The 18,689-nt window shown below is 45.0% G+C and overlaps 1 protein-coding gene across 1 annotated transcript; it reads left to right on the top strand.

Moving 5' to 3' along the window:
• The first annotated feature begins 918 nt into the window (after positions 1 to 918).
• Positions 919 to 17,400, top strand: LOC136700934 (F-box only protein 33). The gene is made up of 5 exons (XM_066675968.1): positions 919 to 1,356; positions 5,412 to 5,522; positions 6,781 to 7,144; positions 8,772 to 9,075; positions 10,428 to 17,400. The coding sequence occupies exons 1-5, from the start codon at positions 995 to 997 to the stop codon at positions 10,691 to 10,693; spliced, it is 1,407 nt and encodes a 468-aa protein (XP_066532065.1). The 5' UTR covers positions 919 to 994; the 3' UTR covers positions 10,694 to 17,400.
• The last annotated feature ends 1,289 nt before the right edge of the window (positions 17,401 to 18,689 follow it).

Here is an 18,689-nt window from a genome sequence, read left to right as displayed (position 1 = left end):
AGACCCCTCTGCGCTGCTTTTATGAGCGCGTTATGACGGCTACGATGATTTAGAACAGTCTAAAATTAAATTAATAACTTTGAAACACCGTATCTTGCGTTTGTTGTCGTTTGCTCCCTCTAGCGTCGAGTTGCGCTATGGGAAAAATAGAAACAACCACCACAGAAAGGGGGTGTTCAGTGAAGCAGAAAATAAAACATAAGTACTACACATGTTATTTAGGTTCCGGTATTTAGAACTCTCAACCTGAAGGTTTATTTAAATACCTGTCTAACATTCATCACATACAAATGCTTGAATATATTGATTTGTGTAACGTAGATATTATATGTCCCCTATTTTGCGTTTTAAATGGTAGCGTCCGGTAGAATTGAATGCAGGGGCGCTGCTGGAGGCTGTGGGTTTTTGATTTTGGAGCAGATTTGAGACACGGTATAATATATATCTATATATTTATTAAGATATTGTAGCTAACGTTGCGGTTTAAAAACAGCGTAGAAATCGTTCTAAATCAACTTAAAGGTCTCCGTCACATTTTAAACCCTGTGTTTACGTTTTGTGAACGTCCTGTACGCGCCCTCTAGTGGCGTGTGGCGGTATGGCAAAAATAGGACCAACCACTGCTTCGTAAGGGGTGTTGAAGTCTATATAAAAATTTAAACAAACGATTTGCACGTCTAATCTGCACTTCAGTCTCAGCACATCGTAACAAAAATGAGCTGTATGTCTTGGAGGTCTACACTGGACACAGAAATATCGTTTTGAATGCAGAACTAACACATCTGAACACTGAGCGTCCCCCGTTTGGAGGTTAGAGTGGTAGGGTCCAGTAGTATTGAAGGTAGGGCCGCTGCTGGGCGCTGTTTTGTTTTTGCTGCTGGGGGCAGATTTAGGGGCGACTTTCGGGGCTCTGGGGGCAGATAGAGCGCCGGGGGCAGATTCGGGGGCGGCTGGAGCGCTGTTAGAGCTGTTAGGGTGCTGTTCTGGAGCTCTAATGGCCGTGTGCGGCGGTGTCGAGGCCTCGGCGTTGCCCGCCGAGCTCATTGTCCACATCTTCTCCTTCCTCTCGGACGCGGATCGGCTGCGCGCCTCGGCGGTGTGCGCGCGATGGCGAGAGTGCCTCTTCTTCCCCGCGCTGTGGAACGGCCTGCGGCTGCGCGCGCGAACCAGCGGCAACGGCGGCGCGAGCGCCCGGCTGGAGTTCCTCACACGCCGCTTCGGAGGGTTCGCGCGCGAGCTGCAGCTCGAACTGTGCGGTGGCGACGCGGAGCACGACCGTGCGGAGTGCGGAAAACTGCAGGCCAGCACTCACCTGGAACAGCTGCTGCGCGTGCTGCGACACTTGAGATACAACAGGTGAGAGAGCCTCATCGTCATTTAGAGCAGTAATAGTGACTTAATGGAGATTATGCACTGTGATAATGATGCATAACAAAACAAAAGTGGGGTACTGTTAATGCACAATGATACACGAAGGCTAACTCTATAGTAGCCCCACTCACTGCACAATCATAGTGATCCAGTTGTGATGCATAGTAACTCATAGCAGTTTTGATGCACAGTGGCAGTAAGGCCATAGTTGGGTATTTCTAATGCACAGTGATACACTAATGGTGCTTTTCCACCGCATGGAACCTATACCAATCGTCTCTGATCATTTGCTTTTCTGCTGCCTGGTCCTAGTCCTGGAACCGGGTTCTTGTTTAGTCCCTGCTCGCTTACGGTTCCAACCGAGCTGAGTAGGTACTGAATGTGAGGTGTAAACCCTGTAGAGCTCTGATTGGCCAGAGACCTGTCAATCACCAGAAATCACAGAGCTCCAGCACAAACTCAGCGCTTGTAAAATCTCTGAAGTTACAGCAGCGTTCACATTAGTTTTTATCCGACTCTCAGCAGCAGCTCGTAACGTTCCCCCGAGGGGTTTCTGAAGAGGGGCAGACGCTCCTTGGGACGGTGGCTGAGGAAAATCTCCAGCGAAAGACGAACATGAGACAAGGAAAACTGCTCTGAGAGGAACTGGGGGCGGAGCCTTCTTCATTCCAAACAAGACCACTCAAAAACAGGAGTAAACAGCGCCTGACTTTACTGTCACCGATGAATGGGTGAAGTGGGCCTTTGGACTGTAAACGGAGGGATGAGTAGATGAATGGGTGAAGAAGTGATAGAGTTGACGGCATGGTGATGATGTGATGTCATTGTTGATGGTAATAGCTCAATGTCGATGTGACGTGGCTGATGACTGATGTTGAGGGTATTGTAATAATGACATTTTATTGTTGTTATGACACCCCCCCCCCCGCTCCTTCCCCAAAACACACACACACACACACACACAGCAGTGCATGACACAAGAATTACATAAGTCCAGAACCCCCTCACTAAATTCCAACAGAAGAAGCCTGCGGAATGATTTAAATGCTCTTTAAGCAGAAAATTCCTGCGTCGTTCAGAACACATTCACCACAACAGAGAGGCAGCAGTCAGAAGTTAATTATGTAAATGAGGGAACACAGGCTTTAAAACAAGCTTCAGAGCAAATCGCTCCAGATCTCTGTCTCGAGTCTCACATGTTCCTGTGAGAAGAGGAGACTCTGAAGCTGCGTTCCTTCACCATTTTATCTCGAGCTCATGATCACTGTTTAAACTGTAGCTTTCCTGCCACTGACTCATCAAACGTGTCCAGATTTTCAGAGGCATCCACCAACACGAGACACGCAGCAGGACTCGGCCGAGGGGAACGGGGCTAGGTCGGAATGTCTCTGATTAAGACTGATAATGTCCTTTTGAGAAGGAGGTGGAGGAAGAGCGATACGGAGAAAGAATTTACAGCGTGTCCTTCACCTGAGTTTCTCCCTCTCCCTCAGAATGAAGAGACCGTTACCCAGAGCTAAAAGCTACAGTTGCATTTAAAAACTCTATTATATTTCCTCTCTACAGCGAGGGATTTTCCTGCACTGACGTCAGGGTGGTGGGTCATTCTCAGCGCTGCAGTGACACTGACGTGATGGTGGTGTGTTAGTGTGTGTTGTGCTGGTGTAGAGTGGATCAGACACAGCAGTGCTGCTGGAGTTTTTAAACCCTGTGTCCACTCTCTGTCCACTCTGTGAGACACTCCTCCCTCGTTGGTCCACCTTGTAGATGTAGAGTCAGAGACAGTAGCTCATCTGTCGCTGCACAGTGTGTGTCGCTCGTCCTCTAGTCCTTCATCAGTGACACAGGACGCTGTCGGCTGGATGTTTTTGGTCGGTGGACTGTTCTCAGTCCAGACACTGAGGGGTTTAAAAACTCCAGCAGCACTGCTGTGTCTGATCCACTCTACACCAGCACAACACACACTAACACACCACCACCACGTCAGTGTCACTGCAGCGCTGAGAATGATCCACCACCACATCACACCTGCTGGGGGTCCTGAGCGCTGAGGGATGGGGGGGAGGGGGTAATAAAGTATGCAGAGCAACATAGTGACTACAGTCTATAAGTGTAGAACTACAGACTGCTCTTGTGTGGTCAGTGGAGGTGAGAGAATGGAGAATGAGTGTAGACTGATGACCACAGCAGGTACGGAATGAAGGTCGTGTGTTTATTGTAATTTAAGTTATATTTTTAAACCTGAATCAATCCAGATCAGTTAAAACTGCAAAGAAACCCGGAGCTGCTTCTGTGTTTTCATCCCCTCGTCCTCACAAAGGAACCACGGAGAAGCGGTGACGCTCAGAAAGAGGGAAACGGTTCCTGAAAACTCCCAGCAGTGAAACGTCCGCTCATTCCCAGCTCGCTCCCTTTATTCCCCAGCTTTGAAACCTATTATGAGGCCGTGCTGGTGTTGACACTGTCCAGTTTTGTGTTTTCAAAGCCTTTGTGTTTTTATTTCCATAAATCTCTGGAGGCCTGTGACTTTCTGAGCTGTGGATGTGGTCTAGAAGGTGGGCTTTAACCGTTCGGGCAGCGTCTGTTTACGTAGCCTAAGATTTTAAAGCCTATTTGGGGAGTTTTAAAGGGGCGTATTATGACAAACTCCTCGTTCAGAACATGTTCACATTAATGAGGAGCCCTCCAACACACACACTGTCAGATTTATTTCAAATCCAATTTATTTGTAAAGCGTTTTGTTTTTTCCAACTGTTGTCACACAGTAGTTTCACAGAATTTCAGTAAAGATTTAAAAGTTTTAACATGAAATGTAAAAGCCCCCAGAAGAGCGAGGCCAGGGGCGACAGCGGCACAGAGAAAACCCTGGGAGGAACCAGTGCTCACACGGGGGACCTACCCGCCTCTGGTCAATCTACAGATTGCTGACAAAAACAGAAGGGCACTACGTCACAGGTCTGCGGTTGTGACTGATACAATCATAGTATTATAATGTGACGATGATGATGATGTTATTATTGTTACTCATATTAACAGCATTAGTAGTAAAAGATAGGCGTCCATGCAGACGTCAGTGAAGGGGGTGGGCAGCTCCAAGGCAACTGGTGGTGACTGGAGCGTGGAGCAGGAGCTCGACAGGTCGGTGGTTTTCGAGGGATAGAATTAGTTTGTTCTGTGTGTGTGAATGTAAAGCAGAGAATGTGTACGTTTCCAGAGTGTGGCTAATGCCCTGTCTGTAGCAGCTTGACTAAAAGGAGAGAACCAGACGGACACAGACACGGGAGCATCCTGAAACACTGGCATCCCTCTGCTTCACACACTGTGAAATAAGACCCCCCCCCCCCCCCCCCAGTCAGTTTACTGTGCGCTGCCTGACTCTGAAAACACGGGATAAAACGAGTCGTTCTGATTCTGCTCCGCTTCTGACGTCAACTGCAGAGGCTTTAGAATGGCCCCGCCCCCTTGTCTGAGTCTGTCCAATCACAGCGCTGGACCCGTGTTTATGTGAGAGCGCAAAGACGAGGTTAAACTCAGCAAAACAGACACAACGAGCGCGGAGAAATAAGAGCACTGAGTAAAAACGGAGAAGAAAGAGAACAGAGTGAAAACGGCTAAAAACCAGAGCTTCTGCTCCTCGCTCCTCACTGCTGTGCGCTCGGGGTCGGGGTGAACAGCGAGCGGCTCATTATCATTTAAAGGAACAGGTGCTGAAAGTGGGCGTTCTGAACAGGGGCTGTTTACACAGGGGGAGAACACTGCTGTGGGGCTCGTGGGGTTTGGACCAAAGCAGGTCACAGACGTTTCATTAAGAAACAGAACCTTTAAAGTGAGTTCTTCAGTGCAGCTGTGGTTTTACTGAGTGTCATTCACTCTTCAACTTCAGAAACCAGGCACAGCTCAGTAGTTTTCATGAGTGTGGTATTGGCAGGTTTTCTGATGACCATCAGGTTAAGTAGAAAGGTACTGTGAGGAAGTTGAATGTGTGTGTTCCTGAATAACCATGTTCCTCTCCTCTTTTCTATTTCTGCTTTTTTCTACAGGAATCTCCAGCGGCTGAGTCTGTACGGAGACGTTTACATCCTTCAGGACGACAGCATTCTGGACAGTTCATACCTCAGCCAGATCGACCAGGGGGGCAAGAGGATCAAAGAGTAGGTTCTGATCACTCATTAAAGCTCATATTTATAATCCCTTTACCTATGTAAATCAGCACATCCGTGTCGAACGACGTAACCGTCACTGCCCACACACTTTTGTACGTAGCTGTTAAGCAACACATCCAGTAGAGGGCAGTTCGGAGTCTAACACTGGGATGACAGCAACAAACATGGCGACGGTGGAGGAAGTGCTGATAACGTAACGTTGTTACTTCAAAAAGATGGAAACAGCAGCAGTGTAAAGGTTGGGGGTTTGTAAGGACGTTAAATAGTTAACTAACTGGTATAATAAAAGGAAATAATTCTCCATCCAGGTATGGCTGAGTTTCTCCTGAATTATGGGCTACAATGCCCCCTGTGGTTTCCAGTGGTACTGCTCCGTAATGAAAGGGACTGCAGCATATCTTTTTAATGGACTCTAGCATTCACGCTAAAACCAACACATGCACACACCTCAGCTGCCACGTTCTTATTGTCCATCTGCATGGATTTGATATAGATATATAACATACTCTATTAACCCCTGAGGGAGATGAATCTGGTTGGAGCCTGTAATTCTAAACTCAACAGTTTAACATCATCAATAACAGCCATAACAATAAGAACAGGAGCAGACCCTAACACTAACTCTAAGAATCTCTGCCCATGGCTGCTGTTTAAAAGAGGGTGGTGTTATTTTTCCATGTGCACTGATGTAAACACAAGCTCCTCCTCCTCCATGATCCGTGCTTTTATTTTATAATTGAAAAACAGCCCATAATCCACTGTAGTAACTCAGTGTTTACATCTGTTATTAATTTTTTTTATTTTTTTTACATCATCACATGACTCCATCGCGCAGTTTATGTAAATGATATGTAAATAAGGCACTAGTAGGCTGGGCTTGATTTTACACACTGAAGCTGATTCGTCAACTATGTTCAGATCTCTACTTGTTTCCATGATGTTCAATGTTCAGATCATAATTAACACGTCCTTCTCTCTTTCTTTCTCTCTCTCTCTGTCTTTCTTTCTTTCTCTTTCTTTCTCTCTGCTCTCTTTCTTTCTCTCTCTGCTCTCTTTCTCTCTCTCTTGCTCTCTGCTCTCTTTCTCTCCTTTCTTTCTCTCTCTCGCTCTCTCTCTTTGTTTCTCTCTGCTCTCTTTCTTTCTTTCTTTCTTTCTTTTTCTTTCTTTCTCTTGCTCTCTGCTCTTTCTTTCTTCTCTCTCTCTCTCTCTCTCTCTCTCTCTCTCTCTCTCTCTCTCTCTCTCTCAGAATCCAGCAGTTGTTTGAGGAGATCTTGTCTAACAGCAGACAGCTGAAGTGGCTGTCCTGTTCGTTTGTGTTGGGTTTGCTGACCCCCGTCTCGTTGGCATCTCTCTCGAACCCGAGCACTGAGACGCTGGAGCACCTCAGTCTATTGGACTCTCAGCTGCAGAGCCTGGTTCCTGCCGCAGAGCTCCAGCGGCTCCCACACCTCCGCTCGCTCTCCATCGACTTCTGCCACTTCTCCTCTGACATGTGTCGCCTGCTGTCTGCTGCAGATCGCACCCCACTCCACCGTCTTTCTCTGCTGCTCAACGGCGCTGCCCTGGAGGCCAAACCCCTGCATGACACTGCCACTGAGGATGACCTGAAGGTAGATGCACTGTGATACGAGTTCCTGTCTTACTTTGACTCAATTTAAAAAGAAAACTGGGTCTTTCTGTGAGCCAATCACAACAAAAGAGATGGAATTTCGTGTCTTTCTCAGGGCCAGTAAAACAAAGCAGAGAGCAATAAAACTGAAGGGGTTTCCTGTCTTAAGGCCTTTTCACACAGAGTCTGGTGAAACAAATTTTTACAGACGAAAAAACACGTGACACCCATATATTAAGTCTGAAACTGATAGACTGCAACACTGCGTCAGATTTTTAATAGGAACCTGTTCAATTTTATTTTTTACGGATGTGTTAATGTCAAGCCGACCAATCAGAGTGCTGTTGTCATGGTTACAGAACAAACAACTGAGCAGGCTGAACGGAAGCTGAACAGCTTGTATTCTTCATTTGTAAAACATTAGCTTTAAAAAAAATCAACGGTGAGAACTAAACTGTGGTGGTTAAAGAAAATATAATCCCTTTTACTGAGAGGAAGAACACGCAGAAGCAGAGCCTCAAACTCCTCCCAGTGAGCTTCGGAAACACTGCTGAGAATACACCCTGGAGGGGGAGCCAGTCCTTCACAGGGCAACACAGACGCACACATTCACTCACACACTCACACCTACGGACCCTTTTGGGTCGCCAATCCACCTACCAACGTGTGTTTTTGGACTGTGGGAGGAAACCGGAGCACCCGGAGGAAACCCACGCAGACACAGGGAGAACACACCACACTCCTCACAGACAGTCACCCGGAGGAAACCCACACAGACACAGGGAGAACACACCACACCCCTCACAGACAGTCACCCGGAGGAAACCCACGCCGACACAGGGAGAACACACCACACTCCTCACAGACAGTCACCCGGAGGAAACCCACGCAGACACAGGGAGAACACACCACACTCCTCACAGACAGTCACCCGGAGGAAACCCACGCAGACACAGAGAGAACACACCACACTCCTCACAGACAGTCACCTGGAGGAAACCCACGCAGACACAGAGAGAACACACCAACTCCTCACAGACAGTCACCCAGAGGAAATCCACGCAGACACAGGGAGAACACACCACACTCCTCACAGACAGTCACCCGGAGGAAACCCACGCAGACACAGAGAGAACACACCACACTCCTCACAGACAGTCACCCGGAGGAAACCCACGCAGACACAGAGAGAACACACCACACTCCTCACAGACAGTCACCCGGAGGAAACCCACAGACACAGGGAGAACAGCGTTCCTTTAATGTGAGCCAATTAAAAAGGGAGGGTGGTCATTCCTTAATGAGTCAATGGAAAAAAGAAAAAAAAAGGGGTCCCTGCCTTGACATGAGCTGAAATTTAAAAAAAAAAAAAAAAAAAAAAAAGAAGAAGAGGGGGGGGGGGGGTGTTTCTGTTCCAGTGTGAGCTACTGGAAATGAGGGGTGTTTCCTGTGGGGTGAGGGGAGTGGGTTTGTCTCACTGCAATTAAACTCGCTGTTTTCCTGAGTCCCACAATGCTGTCTGGTTTCTCAGATACTGCATTACTGCCCACTATACACATTGTGATGTTAATAAAAATGTGGATATTATGGTTATAATAAATGTTGTGTGGTGTGCCCCCACCCCCCAGGCTCTGGTCCGGTCCAGCGCTAACCTGCGAGTCTACCTGATGGCTGTGGATGTGTGTAGTGAGGACCTGCTGCAGGTTCTGAAGCCTAGTCTTCCTCTGGAGCGCGTTCATCTGGACAGTTTCAGCTCGCTGGTGACGGACAGCGTGCTGGAGCTCATCTCTCAGCAGTATCACAGGACCCTGACGCACTTCGTCCTGGTGCGGGATGAGGGAGGGTTCCCAGACCTCAGCCTCAACCGCAATGAGGATCCGCTGGTGCTCCTCGCCTGGAGGTGTGTCCACCTCGCCGTCCTCATCATCCACGGTGAGTACGCTTTGGAAAGGACAGCTGCGCTCTGTCTTTGGTTAGAATTTCAGCGCCTGCTGCTGGAGGAACCGAGAAGTTGTAAAATAAGTGAAATAAGACGTTAGAAATAAGAAATTTGACACAGCACACACACGTCATAAGTACCGCCTTCATTTTGAGGTACCGTCCATATTTTTAATACCGTGGCTTTAAACTCTCAAACTCTTATTGTTATGTTTTTAAACTACAGTGTGGGCATTTATATGATACACCTTAATAAAATGGGAATGGTTGGTGATATTAACTTCCTGTTTGTAGCACATTAGTATATGGGAGGGGGGAAACTTTTTAAGATGTGTGGTGACCATGGCGGCCATTTTGAATTTGGCCATTTTGGATCCAACTCTTGTTTTTTCAATGGGAAGAGTGTCATTTGACACGTCAAACTTATTGGGAATTTCACAAGAAAAACAATGGTGTGCTTGATTTTAATGTAACTTTATTATTTCATGAGTTATTTACAAGTTTCCGACCACTTATAAAATGAGTTCAAAGTGCTGTCCATTGTGTTGGATTGTCAATGCAACCCTCTTCTCCCACTCTTCACACACTGATAGCAACACCGCAGGAGAAATGCTAGCACAGGCTTCCAGTATCCGTAGTTTCAGGTGCTGCACATTTTGACGGTATGGTGTGGTATATGGGGTACAAAGATAGTGGGGCCATTCTTCATCAATGGAAACCTCAAGGCCACTGGACTGTTGCATTTTATTTTCTTGAGAAATTCCCAGTAAGTTTGATGTGTCACATGACCCTCTTCCAATTTGAAAAAAAACAAAAGTTGGATCCAAAATGGCCGCCATGGTCACCACCCATCTTGAAAAGTTTCCCCCCCTCCCATATACTAATGTGCCACAAACAGGAAGTTAATATCACCAACCATTCCCATTTTATTAAGGTGTATCATATAAATGGCCCACCCTGTAGTGGCCCTAAAACAGGTTCGCAGGCGCGTGGTACCGTTTCCCTGCTTAACGTTGCTAAATACTATGACCTGGATTCCCATGGCAAGTAATCCACTGACTGACACGGCAGTCGTCCAATCACAAACCATGTCTTTTATAAACACTTTGTTTCATCCTGAAAGCGTCCTTTTGTCTCGTTCTTTGTGCTTTTTTTTTTTAAATCTGCCCCAGGACGATGGGACAGCATTAGTCTGGAACCCTAAAAGGGCTAAGAGTGGGTGTCCTCTACATAAAGCAGGTTTAGTACAGGAATAACCAATCTATCTGTTTCATCACGTGAAGAAGGATCATTGTAGAAAAAGGACTGGTTGTATCTTTAACTGAATTGCGAACGCTCTCCTGCAGGTTACACGGTGTGGTCCCACAACCTGGTGGCCATCTCTCGTCTTCGCGGCTCCAACTTAAAAGTCCTAACGGTGACGGAGGACAGCATCGACTTCGACCCGGACCAGTGCGCGTTCGTGGAGGGCGACCCGGTCCACAACCTGGTGAAGGAGGTGTCTCTGGGGCTGGGGCGTGTGTGGCACCCCTGCCTGGACAGCAGCGTTATCCTGAGCGACCCCACGCAACACTTCCACCGAGAGATGCTCAGCTTCAGCGAGGGAGTTTAAACCCCCTCAGGGCCTTGGTTTTGTTTTCCCCTCCATGTGTTACTTTACCTTCCCCCGTCCCCTCACCTCCACCTTTACCCTGTGCTCGAGTGTCTCTCATAAAACAGGCCCTGGCTCATTTTATACACTCTTGCTTTCCTGCTTCTTTCAGCTGTTTTACTTTGTGTTTTCATCGCTTCTCTTTGTGTAGTGTGAAATCTAACCCTTTTCGTAAGTGCCGTGTTTAACCAGTATTAGCTCTATATTTATATCTATCTATATATATCCTGCTTACATGATTAGGAAGGTATAGCTGGGTATTGGTTTAGTAGCTAATGGAGTGGATGGGTGAATGCTGATGATGTAGAGGGGCTTTGCTTTTTTGTTTTCTTACTTTTTTTTACTACTACTTACAGCTAGCTTAAAAGAGTTGTACAGAGTATATTCAGATTTGTTTCTTCGTCTGCTCCTGCGTCAGAGTTTCCTCTTATAGGGTGTGGAGTTACCTCAAAACAAAAATCAGTTTCAGATCTCTACGTTTTAACCACAATGAAATGTCTCCGTTTTGCGCTGATCTTTGGGGAGATGAAGTCTTCCGGCCGTGGGGAGGAGGCTGAGAGACATTTGGTTACACCACCGTAGCCCTCCTTATTTCTCATCTGTTTCAAATCGTTAAATGAAGGTGGTGACGTTGCCGTTTTGTTGTCGTTGCTGTTGACTCTGATGATGATAAAGATAGAGTTGTTTGGGATGATGAAGATCCCGCTGGTTTTTCCTGAAGTGGACAATAGTTTTTTGCTTTGTTTTGGTTTTTTTATTTTTTATTTTTGCTGGTGAAACCATTACTCTGAGCTTCTCAGACTGGCACTTGCGCCCCCTGTATGCTAAAAGCCCATTGGCACAATATCGGGGCTAAGCTAACAGGGCTTTAACTCACTGAAGTCTGCTCTAGTCTGTCTCAGGTAGGCGCAGAAACACCAGGACCTTGAAGGTGAGGACGAGGATGAATGAGAACAATCAGCTACACTCTCCACTTTAAAGGAATGGTCCAATCAGAAGTGAAGCTATTGCTGCTAAGAATGAATTAGCAAAGTTAACGCTCACCTAGCATCCTGTAGCTCCACGTTCAGACCTGGGAAGGGTTTTGGAAAACGATTTGGAAGCTTTGCCGCTAGAAAAACAATACTGAGCTGTTCGGTAAGCCTGTAATCATGACGCACTGTCTCAAACTCGTTACTAGCTATCTCAGAATAATGAGCTCCAATTTCAGAAACTCACGGTTGACTTAGCAGCTCATATCTGAGACTTAAGATTGAAATCTGATCCTTTATCATGACCGAGATCTTAAATCAGTGCTTTGAGATCAGAATTACGAAACGCTAAGTCATTGTCACGTTTGAGATGAAGTTGTACTTGACTCTTCCCTTTTGTTTTGAGACGTCAGGTCTTCATCACGAAGCAGCATCTCCGTTTTTTGAGTTGCTAAGTCTTAATTATGTCATGATTGTGACGTAGGATTTATCTGAACAGCCTCGTGTCGTATTCAGGTGGCGCGGCTGCTGCAGATGCAACAGGTTTATGCAAATAAGAGTGCTGTTCATTCTCATGGCTCCATTAGCGATGCCTGGTCCAACTATTCCTTTAATCTGTTTGATCTTGAGTCACAGTTGCCTTGGAAACCCCCCCCCCCACCACCCCTTTTATCTGCGTCACTAGCGCTCGTGTTTCACGATACGGAATCAGTCACCGTTAATGTTGCTGTTAAACTGCTTTACTCCGTACCAGCAGTTATTTCTTCAGTGCAGAATCGTGTAGAAACATGAGCGACCCTCTGTTCTCGGGGGCAGAACAAGTGCAAAAACCCATATCTCCGCAGTATTTCATCAGTAAAGTATTTGTTAAGGAAGAGGGAGGGCGTTTATTTCATTTGGTTGATGCCCCCTGCCTCATATCTCAGGATCTCTTCTCTTTTTCGTCCCTCTTCCGGCGAAGGCTGTGGATCTGTCCTGTGAGCTCCAGGGATGAGATGCTGAAGGGCTTTGTGTAGTTTTATTTTTATTAGTGTTTTGTTGGGAGAAAGAATATTGAGGGGGGGAACTAGCTCTTCCAAAAGAAAGTGCTCTGCAGGTCGTTTTCTGTTTTTATTTCTCTCTCTCTCTCTCCCTCTCTGATACATGCTTTTACTTGGCTTCTTTTTCTATCTTCCGGGCGGCGTTTTAAAGCTTGTAGTTTAGGAGGAAAGCTGCAGTTGCCCTGATTAGCTTCAGAAAAGTGAATGTCCAACTACGGCCCTTTTCTTTTTAAAGAATAAAAGTGGTGCTGTTTATTATTTTCCGCTCCCAGTGAGAGTTTCCACCTTTTGGAGATAATCTCTTCTTTTCTCTTGCTCTGTGAAGTTGTAGACTGATGGAAGTGTGTTTTTAACAAAGGTTCCTCATGGTTTTTGGTCTTTTAAGGCTAATTAGCATCCTGTCTTTAGCTGATTAGATGAGCTCACGAAGCCAAAACCCAGTAAACAAAACTGTATCCATGAAATATCCTATGTGTAAAACCTGTTCCTTTTTCTTTTTTAATGCATAGCTGGCACAACACATGAAGAAAATCTCCATAAGCTAGCATTTGAAAGGGGGAATCCAGCAGCTAGCTTGTTAGCATAAAGGAATAGTCCTGAATGTGCACTTTATCCCTCTTAACTTGAGCAAAGTTGATCATCAAAAACATATTTTGGTGAGTTCTTAGTTTTCCGTCATAGCTGCGAGGCTTTAAGACGTTCGGTTACGTAGACTATTAGACTCGTATTGGCTGTCGGTTACGTTAGCCACGTAGCTCCAGCACAAACCTGAAGGAGCGGACTCCGCACACCAAATATGGCTTTGCTGATGAACTACATTAAAAAGAATGGGGTGAAACGTGGAACACGTGCAAATATAATGTATTACTGAACTATTCCTTTTAATGTCGGAGATGGAGGCGAGGGACTCGGGGCAGTTCAAAGCCGCATGTGAGGCGTCGCTGCTCTTAGGTGGAGCTTAGATCTGCAGTTTGTGCATGAAACAAAGCTAGCGCTTAAGGAATAACGATGAAGATGATACAGAAAAATAATGCATGCCAACAGTGAGATACGGATGTGTTCTTTTGAAAATGAGTCGCATTTCTATTTTTAGTACGACACCAAAAAGAATCTAGATGAGACTGAGATTGTTTCTATATTTGGAAGATTGTTTATTGTTTCTGTTGTTGAGTAAAAGGAGTGTGTAGAAGGAGATGGGAGTCTGGCGAGGTTGTTGAGGTTTATAAACTGCTAATGCGTTCATGCTGTGCCTAAACCCAGAATAGCTTTCATTTCTCTCTCACACACACACACACACGCAGCGTCTGTGTTCATCTCTGGTCGACTGAGTCGTGTCGAAGTGTAGCTGTTGTCAGGTGTTACTGAGACATAGCGTATTTAAAGCATCTGTGGATTGTTTTTCTTCCTTTTTATTTTCCTATATATTATTATTATTGTTGTTGTTATTATTGTTACTCTTTATTTGGGTTTGTTTTCTCTGTGTACTCATGTATGTGTCTGCGCACGTGTGTTTTTTGTAAAAAGGTTTTTGAAACAAAATAAGTGCATACGTCAGAGAAGGAGGTGTGTTGAGTTTTCGGTGGCGTACCACTTTCTCAGCAGTGAACAGGAAACAGCCTTTCTCAGGGTTACGTCAGTTCAGTGGAGGAGTCCAATAGCTCAGGCCTCGAACCATAGACCTCTGAAGGGGCGGAGTTGTGCTGCGGCGAGGGGCACGCCCATATAAGGAGACGCAGGTCTCGGCCGCTTATCTGGATGGGGAGAGAAGTCCTGCTGCTCTCAGACTGCGGTCATAAAATCAGCTTGTTTTCCAAATCAGACTTCACCGGATTCTGATCCTGAGGCTGTTATTAAGGAGGAAGGTTACGGAGGATGCTATGTGTTAATGCACGATTCCACTGCTGTTACTGACAGAGAATTCTGGTGTGAAGCGGTTGATTTATAGACGCTCAGGACTTCTTTTAGCGGTTGTGAATGGAACCAGGCGTCCAGCATTTTATCCATCCTCCACCTGCGCTCTCCACCACTGACCTCCACTTGATGATGATGATGATCCGCTCATAAGGCTGTGGTTTGGGCTAAAATCAATAGCAGTCCCTTGTAACCATTTACTGGAGGTTTTCGAGGTTGGCGTCTGGTTCCGTTCACCCCACTGTGGACAGTTCTGACCATTGAGTTCCTCCTGATTGAGCCACATTTTGAACATCGTTTACCGCAGTGGCAGGAAGTGACACGTATAGAGAACCACGCCCTTATTTGGGCGTGTGGGCGGCTGCAGGACGACGGCGGGACTCTTCAGAGGTTTATGAAAAGTTACCATTCTTTGAGAAATCTTACCAAGTCACTGGAATTTAGCTTCTGTCGGCGCGTCTTGTGTCAGCTGCCAAAGATCTCGGTGATTCCACCTTAAAGAAAGTGCCCGGATGCTGGCAGAAGGGCGGGGCCCATGGCTCTCGATGTACTACTTTTACTGCTTCTACTCTCTCTTTATTACAGCTACCAGTACATAATGATAACGAAGGGATAAAGAGGTGGAGTTTGGGCCACTGCAGGGTCCACAGCTGTGCTGTGGCTTTATACTGGTCAACAACAGTAGATCTATCTCTATCTCTCTCTCTCTCTCTCTCTCTCTCTCTCTCTCTCATATGTTAAACATGCACCTGTTTCACTGTGAAGAGTGAATGTAATTTAAAAAGATCTGAATCTATTGATGAAGTCTAGGTTGGTTCTATCAGACCTAACGCTGCTATGAGACGTAAGGAACATTCCACTGGGGAGATAAACAAACTAAACATGGCCAAATGTCTGCATGAAATGACTTTATTTTTTTACTCTTTTATTCTTTTTTCCAGGGCTTTGGGGAGGGAGGGGTGTACGAGGTGGGATCCTTTATTAAAAATCAATGCGAAGGCCTGGTCTTTAGGGGAAGAACTCTTCCGAACGCTGGGTTTGATTGTGCCTCCCTCTCAGTGCGACGCGGTGAAGGGAGAATGTTTTTAAGCGTAGACCAGTCGATTGTTACAACTCAGTCGGATCCCTGACTTTTGGGGTTTAGTTGATCTTTTTTTCCTTTTTTCTTTCTTTCTTTTTTTTTTTTTTAGTTTAAATTATTTTTCCGTTTTTGAAAACGTTTATATGCATTCACAATCCAAATCTCTCTCTCTCTCTCTCTCTCTCTCGGTTGAAAGGAGACAGCTGTAACTACAGTAGGCTGCTCAGAGACTCTGAGAAATCTCAGAAATTCAGAAGAAAACAGACAAAGACATAAAACCGTGGCCTGTAGAAGCTCAGAGAGCTTTCATAGTTACCTTACTGCGCAGTGACCTCACGCCAGCCGCAACAGGGGGGAAACGTAAACGTGTGTAAAAATATACCGACGTCGTCGCAGCGTAACCTCCTCCTGCTTTTCAACTTCGATTGAAAAACACCAGCTGCCATTTTACACCGCGTCTGAACGTCGTGGCGAAGGGACCAGGAAGACGTGGTCCAAACCTTGTTTCGTTAACTTCCATCCAAAGTTAAGAACGTTTTTTTAAAGGTCGGTTTCCGACGGCGACGGCTGATATTTTCATACGCGGGCTTGTGCAGACCCTTGGCATGAGTGGTATCCGGAATGAGATTATTTTTGATGAAATCTAAGTCACTTTAAAGGTCCACCGTGGGTCCGACACCGTACGCTTTTCACTGTTGTTGTTTTCCCCTTTATTTACGGCTGGCTCGCATTACAACAAAGTCAGAAACTATGCAAGCGGAATGCATACGATCCTGTGGCTCTTAACTCCTACTACTTTTTCTTTTTCTGGTATTATTTTTAATAGTTTTTCTTCTTGTTTTTCTGTCACTCATCAATGGAAATGAACTTAACCTTGCAATTCTACTTGGCCTTATTATTATTATTATTGATATTATTCTGATTATTATTATTTTAAGATCTTGATTCTTCGGAAGCCGACTCGTTTTCGGGGCGACCGTGGGTACAGACATGGTCTCTGTGAGACTGGCCAGCAGGCCCCAGTTCTAAGTGGTACGAATGTTGTGCATTTGTTTAAAATCAGGACAGTCTGCAATAAAAGAAGCGGTCATCACAGGGCACGAGCAGTGCTAAGACCAGGCTGCTTTAAACGGCGAGTTAAAAACGTTAATATCTTAATAACCATAACTTGGCGCATATGGGGTGTGTATAAATCAGCGTATGTACTTCTATATGCCACACACACACACACACACACACACGTCCGGGTTCTATTTATGAACATGAAGTTTAAAATAGTAAAGTGAACTAAAAGATAAAAGTTTATAAAGCGTTTGTTGTTTTGCAAAAATGGTTTTACCATCTTAAATGTTTAAATATTTGGGCAGGTGTGTTCTGTCTACTCTTTTGTCTCCAGTGAGCACATAGCATTGGGTTTTATATGTAAACGACATCTACAGAAACCAGGAGGACGTCCTCTGGCACAGGTGTGAACACGGCAGGTGTGAGGAGAGATTTTTATGGATTTAGAAAAAGTGATCTGAGGTTCCACCGTAAAGAAGGAATAAAAACAAACAAAAAACCTACGATTTAAAAACGTAACTGACGTGTTGGATAAACCAGGACGAATGTTGATTTGAATCAATGTTGAATGAATGCATTTTCTTTTAATCGGTAAATAAAAGCATCAAGAAAATTAACGAAGTCTGTGTGTGTTGTTTTTCTAATTTTATTTACATCAAAAAACAAATGTAGTTTTGTTTTAAACTGAAGTGCAGTGCTTTAATATTTCTGACTTTAGCATTGTTTTCTGGAACGTTGAACTGAGGAGAAAAAGACTTAGCAGTTAGCTACAGTTCTAAGCAAGCTTTTAAGACCTAAAAAAAACAATTTAGCGACAATAAAGGGATACTCTAGTTTTAGGGCTACAGCATATTTACAGGGGAATAAAGTCACAATTCTGACATTAATAATTCTCAAAATTATTCTGATATTATTCTCAGAATATTATTATTTTAAACGCCGTGGCCCTAAAATGTTGTAATGTTCAGGCCTTGAACTCGCTACACAGTAATTTACTTCAGCCTTATGTCCATCTACCTCTGCTTAGTTTTTTGTTCATTCACTAAAACACATCATACAACTTCCATCATCCAGTTTCAAAATGAGCACCAGCCTGAGCAGTTTATCACAGTTTATCTTGGTTTGTGCAACAAGCTAATAGTGATAAATATATCAGCAATTTTATACATTTTCAGTCAGAAATTTGTGTATTCCATTTCAGGCGTCAAAAAAAAACCTTGGGCTAAATGAAACCAAGCTGAGTAAAGGTCAAACCCTTAGCACTGTTACTGAACATAATGAAACACATTTGATTTTATTTAGAAATTGAAGATAAAAATGTTCTTTGGACCGTTCTCAAAGTATTTAAAATTTACCAACTTATGAGAAAATAACAAAAAGGTCCAAAATACACCCTCCCTCTTCGGGGGAGGCATGTCCGTTACGAGAGAGTCGCAGACACCAGTCGCGTGAAGTTCAAAGCAAATCAAAGTATTTATTTACCAAAATACTGGATCCAGGAGAATTTACACATTGAGAACAGTGTGATACCCCTCCCAAGTGAAAACTCTGAAGCTCACATGATCTGACTCCAACAGTTATACCCCAGATGACGTATAGCCTGGTGGTGAGGCGTTTCTGGCTGATTAGCGTATATTAATATGCATGATTTCACATGTTAGTACTCAGCTCTTCACGTGCAATATTCAGGTGCCTGTTGTGACCCTGAAGACATTCATTATCTGGCCAGGCTGACCATGGGCCTCTCTTCTCAGCACTCTTCTCCTGAGAGACTAAAATTTAGGGAGTTAGAAATACACTTCAAGGCCACAAACAGAAGCTACAGATCAGTGCCTCCGTGCCCAACACTATGATGTCAGTGTGTTACAATCCTGGAGTGCACATCTGTTCAA

The sequence above is a fragment of the Hoplias malabaricus genome, chromosome 1, assembly GCF_029633855.1.
Source record: "Hoplias malabaricus isolate fHopMal1 chromosome 1, fHopMal1.hap1, whole genome shotgun sequence".
In the NCBI taxonomy this organism is placed as follows: Eukaryota; Metazoa; Chordata; class Actinopteri; order Characiformes; family Erythrinidae; genus Hoplias; species Hoplias malabaricus.
The sequence above is the reverse complement of the archived record's forward strand: the minus strand, read 5'-3'. Positions and strand labels throughout refer to the sequence as shown.

Excerpts from the sequence above, each read along its gene's own strand:
- LOC136700934 (XM_066675968.1), top strand. The coding sequence starts at position 995 with ATGGCCGTGTGCGGCGGTGTCGAGGCCTCGGCGTTGCCCGCCGAGCTC. Across the intron at positions 5,523-6,780 it reads GGGGGCAAGAGGATCAAAGA|AATCCAGCAGTTGTTTGAGG; the intron begins GTAGGTTCTGAT and ends TCTCTCTCTCAG. Across the intron at positions 7,145-8,771 it reads CCACTGAGGATGACCTGAAG|GCTCTGGTCCGGTCCAGCGC; the intron begins GTAGATGCACTG and ends CCCACCCCCCAG.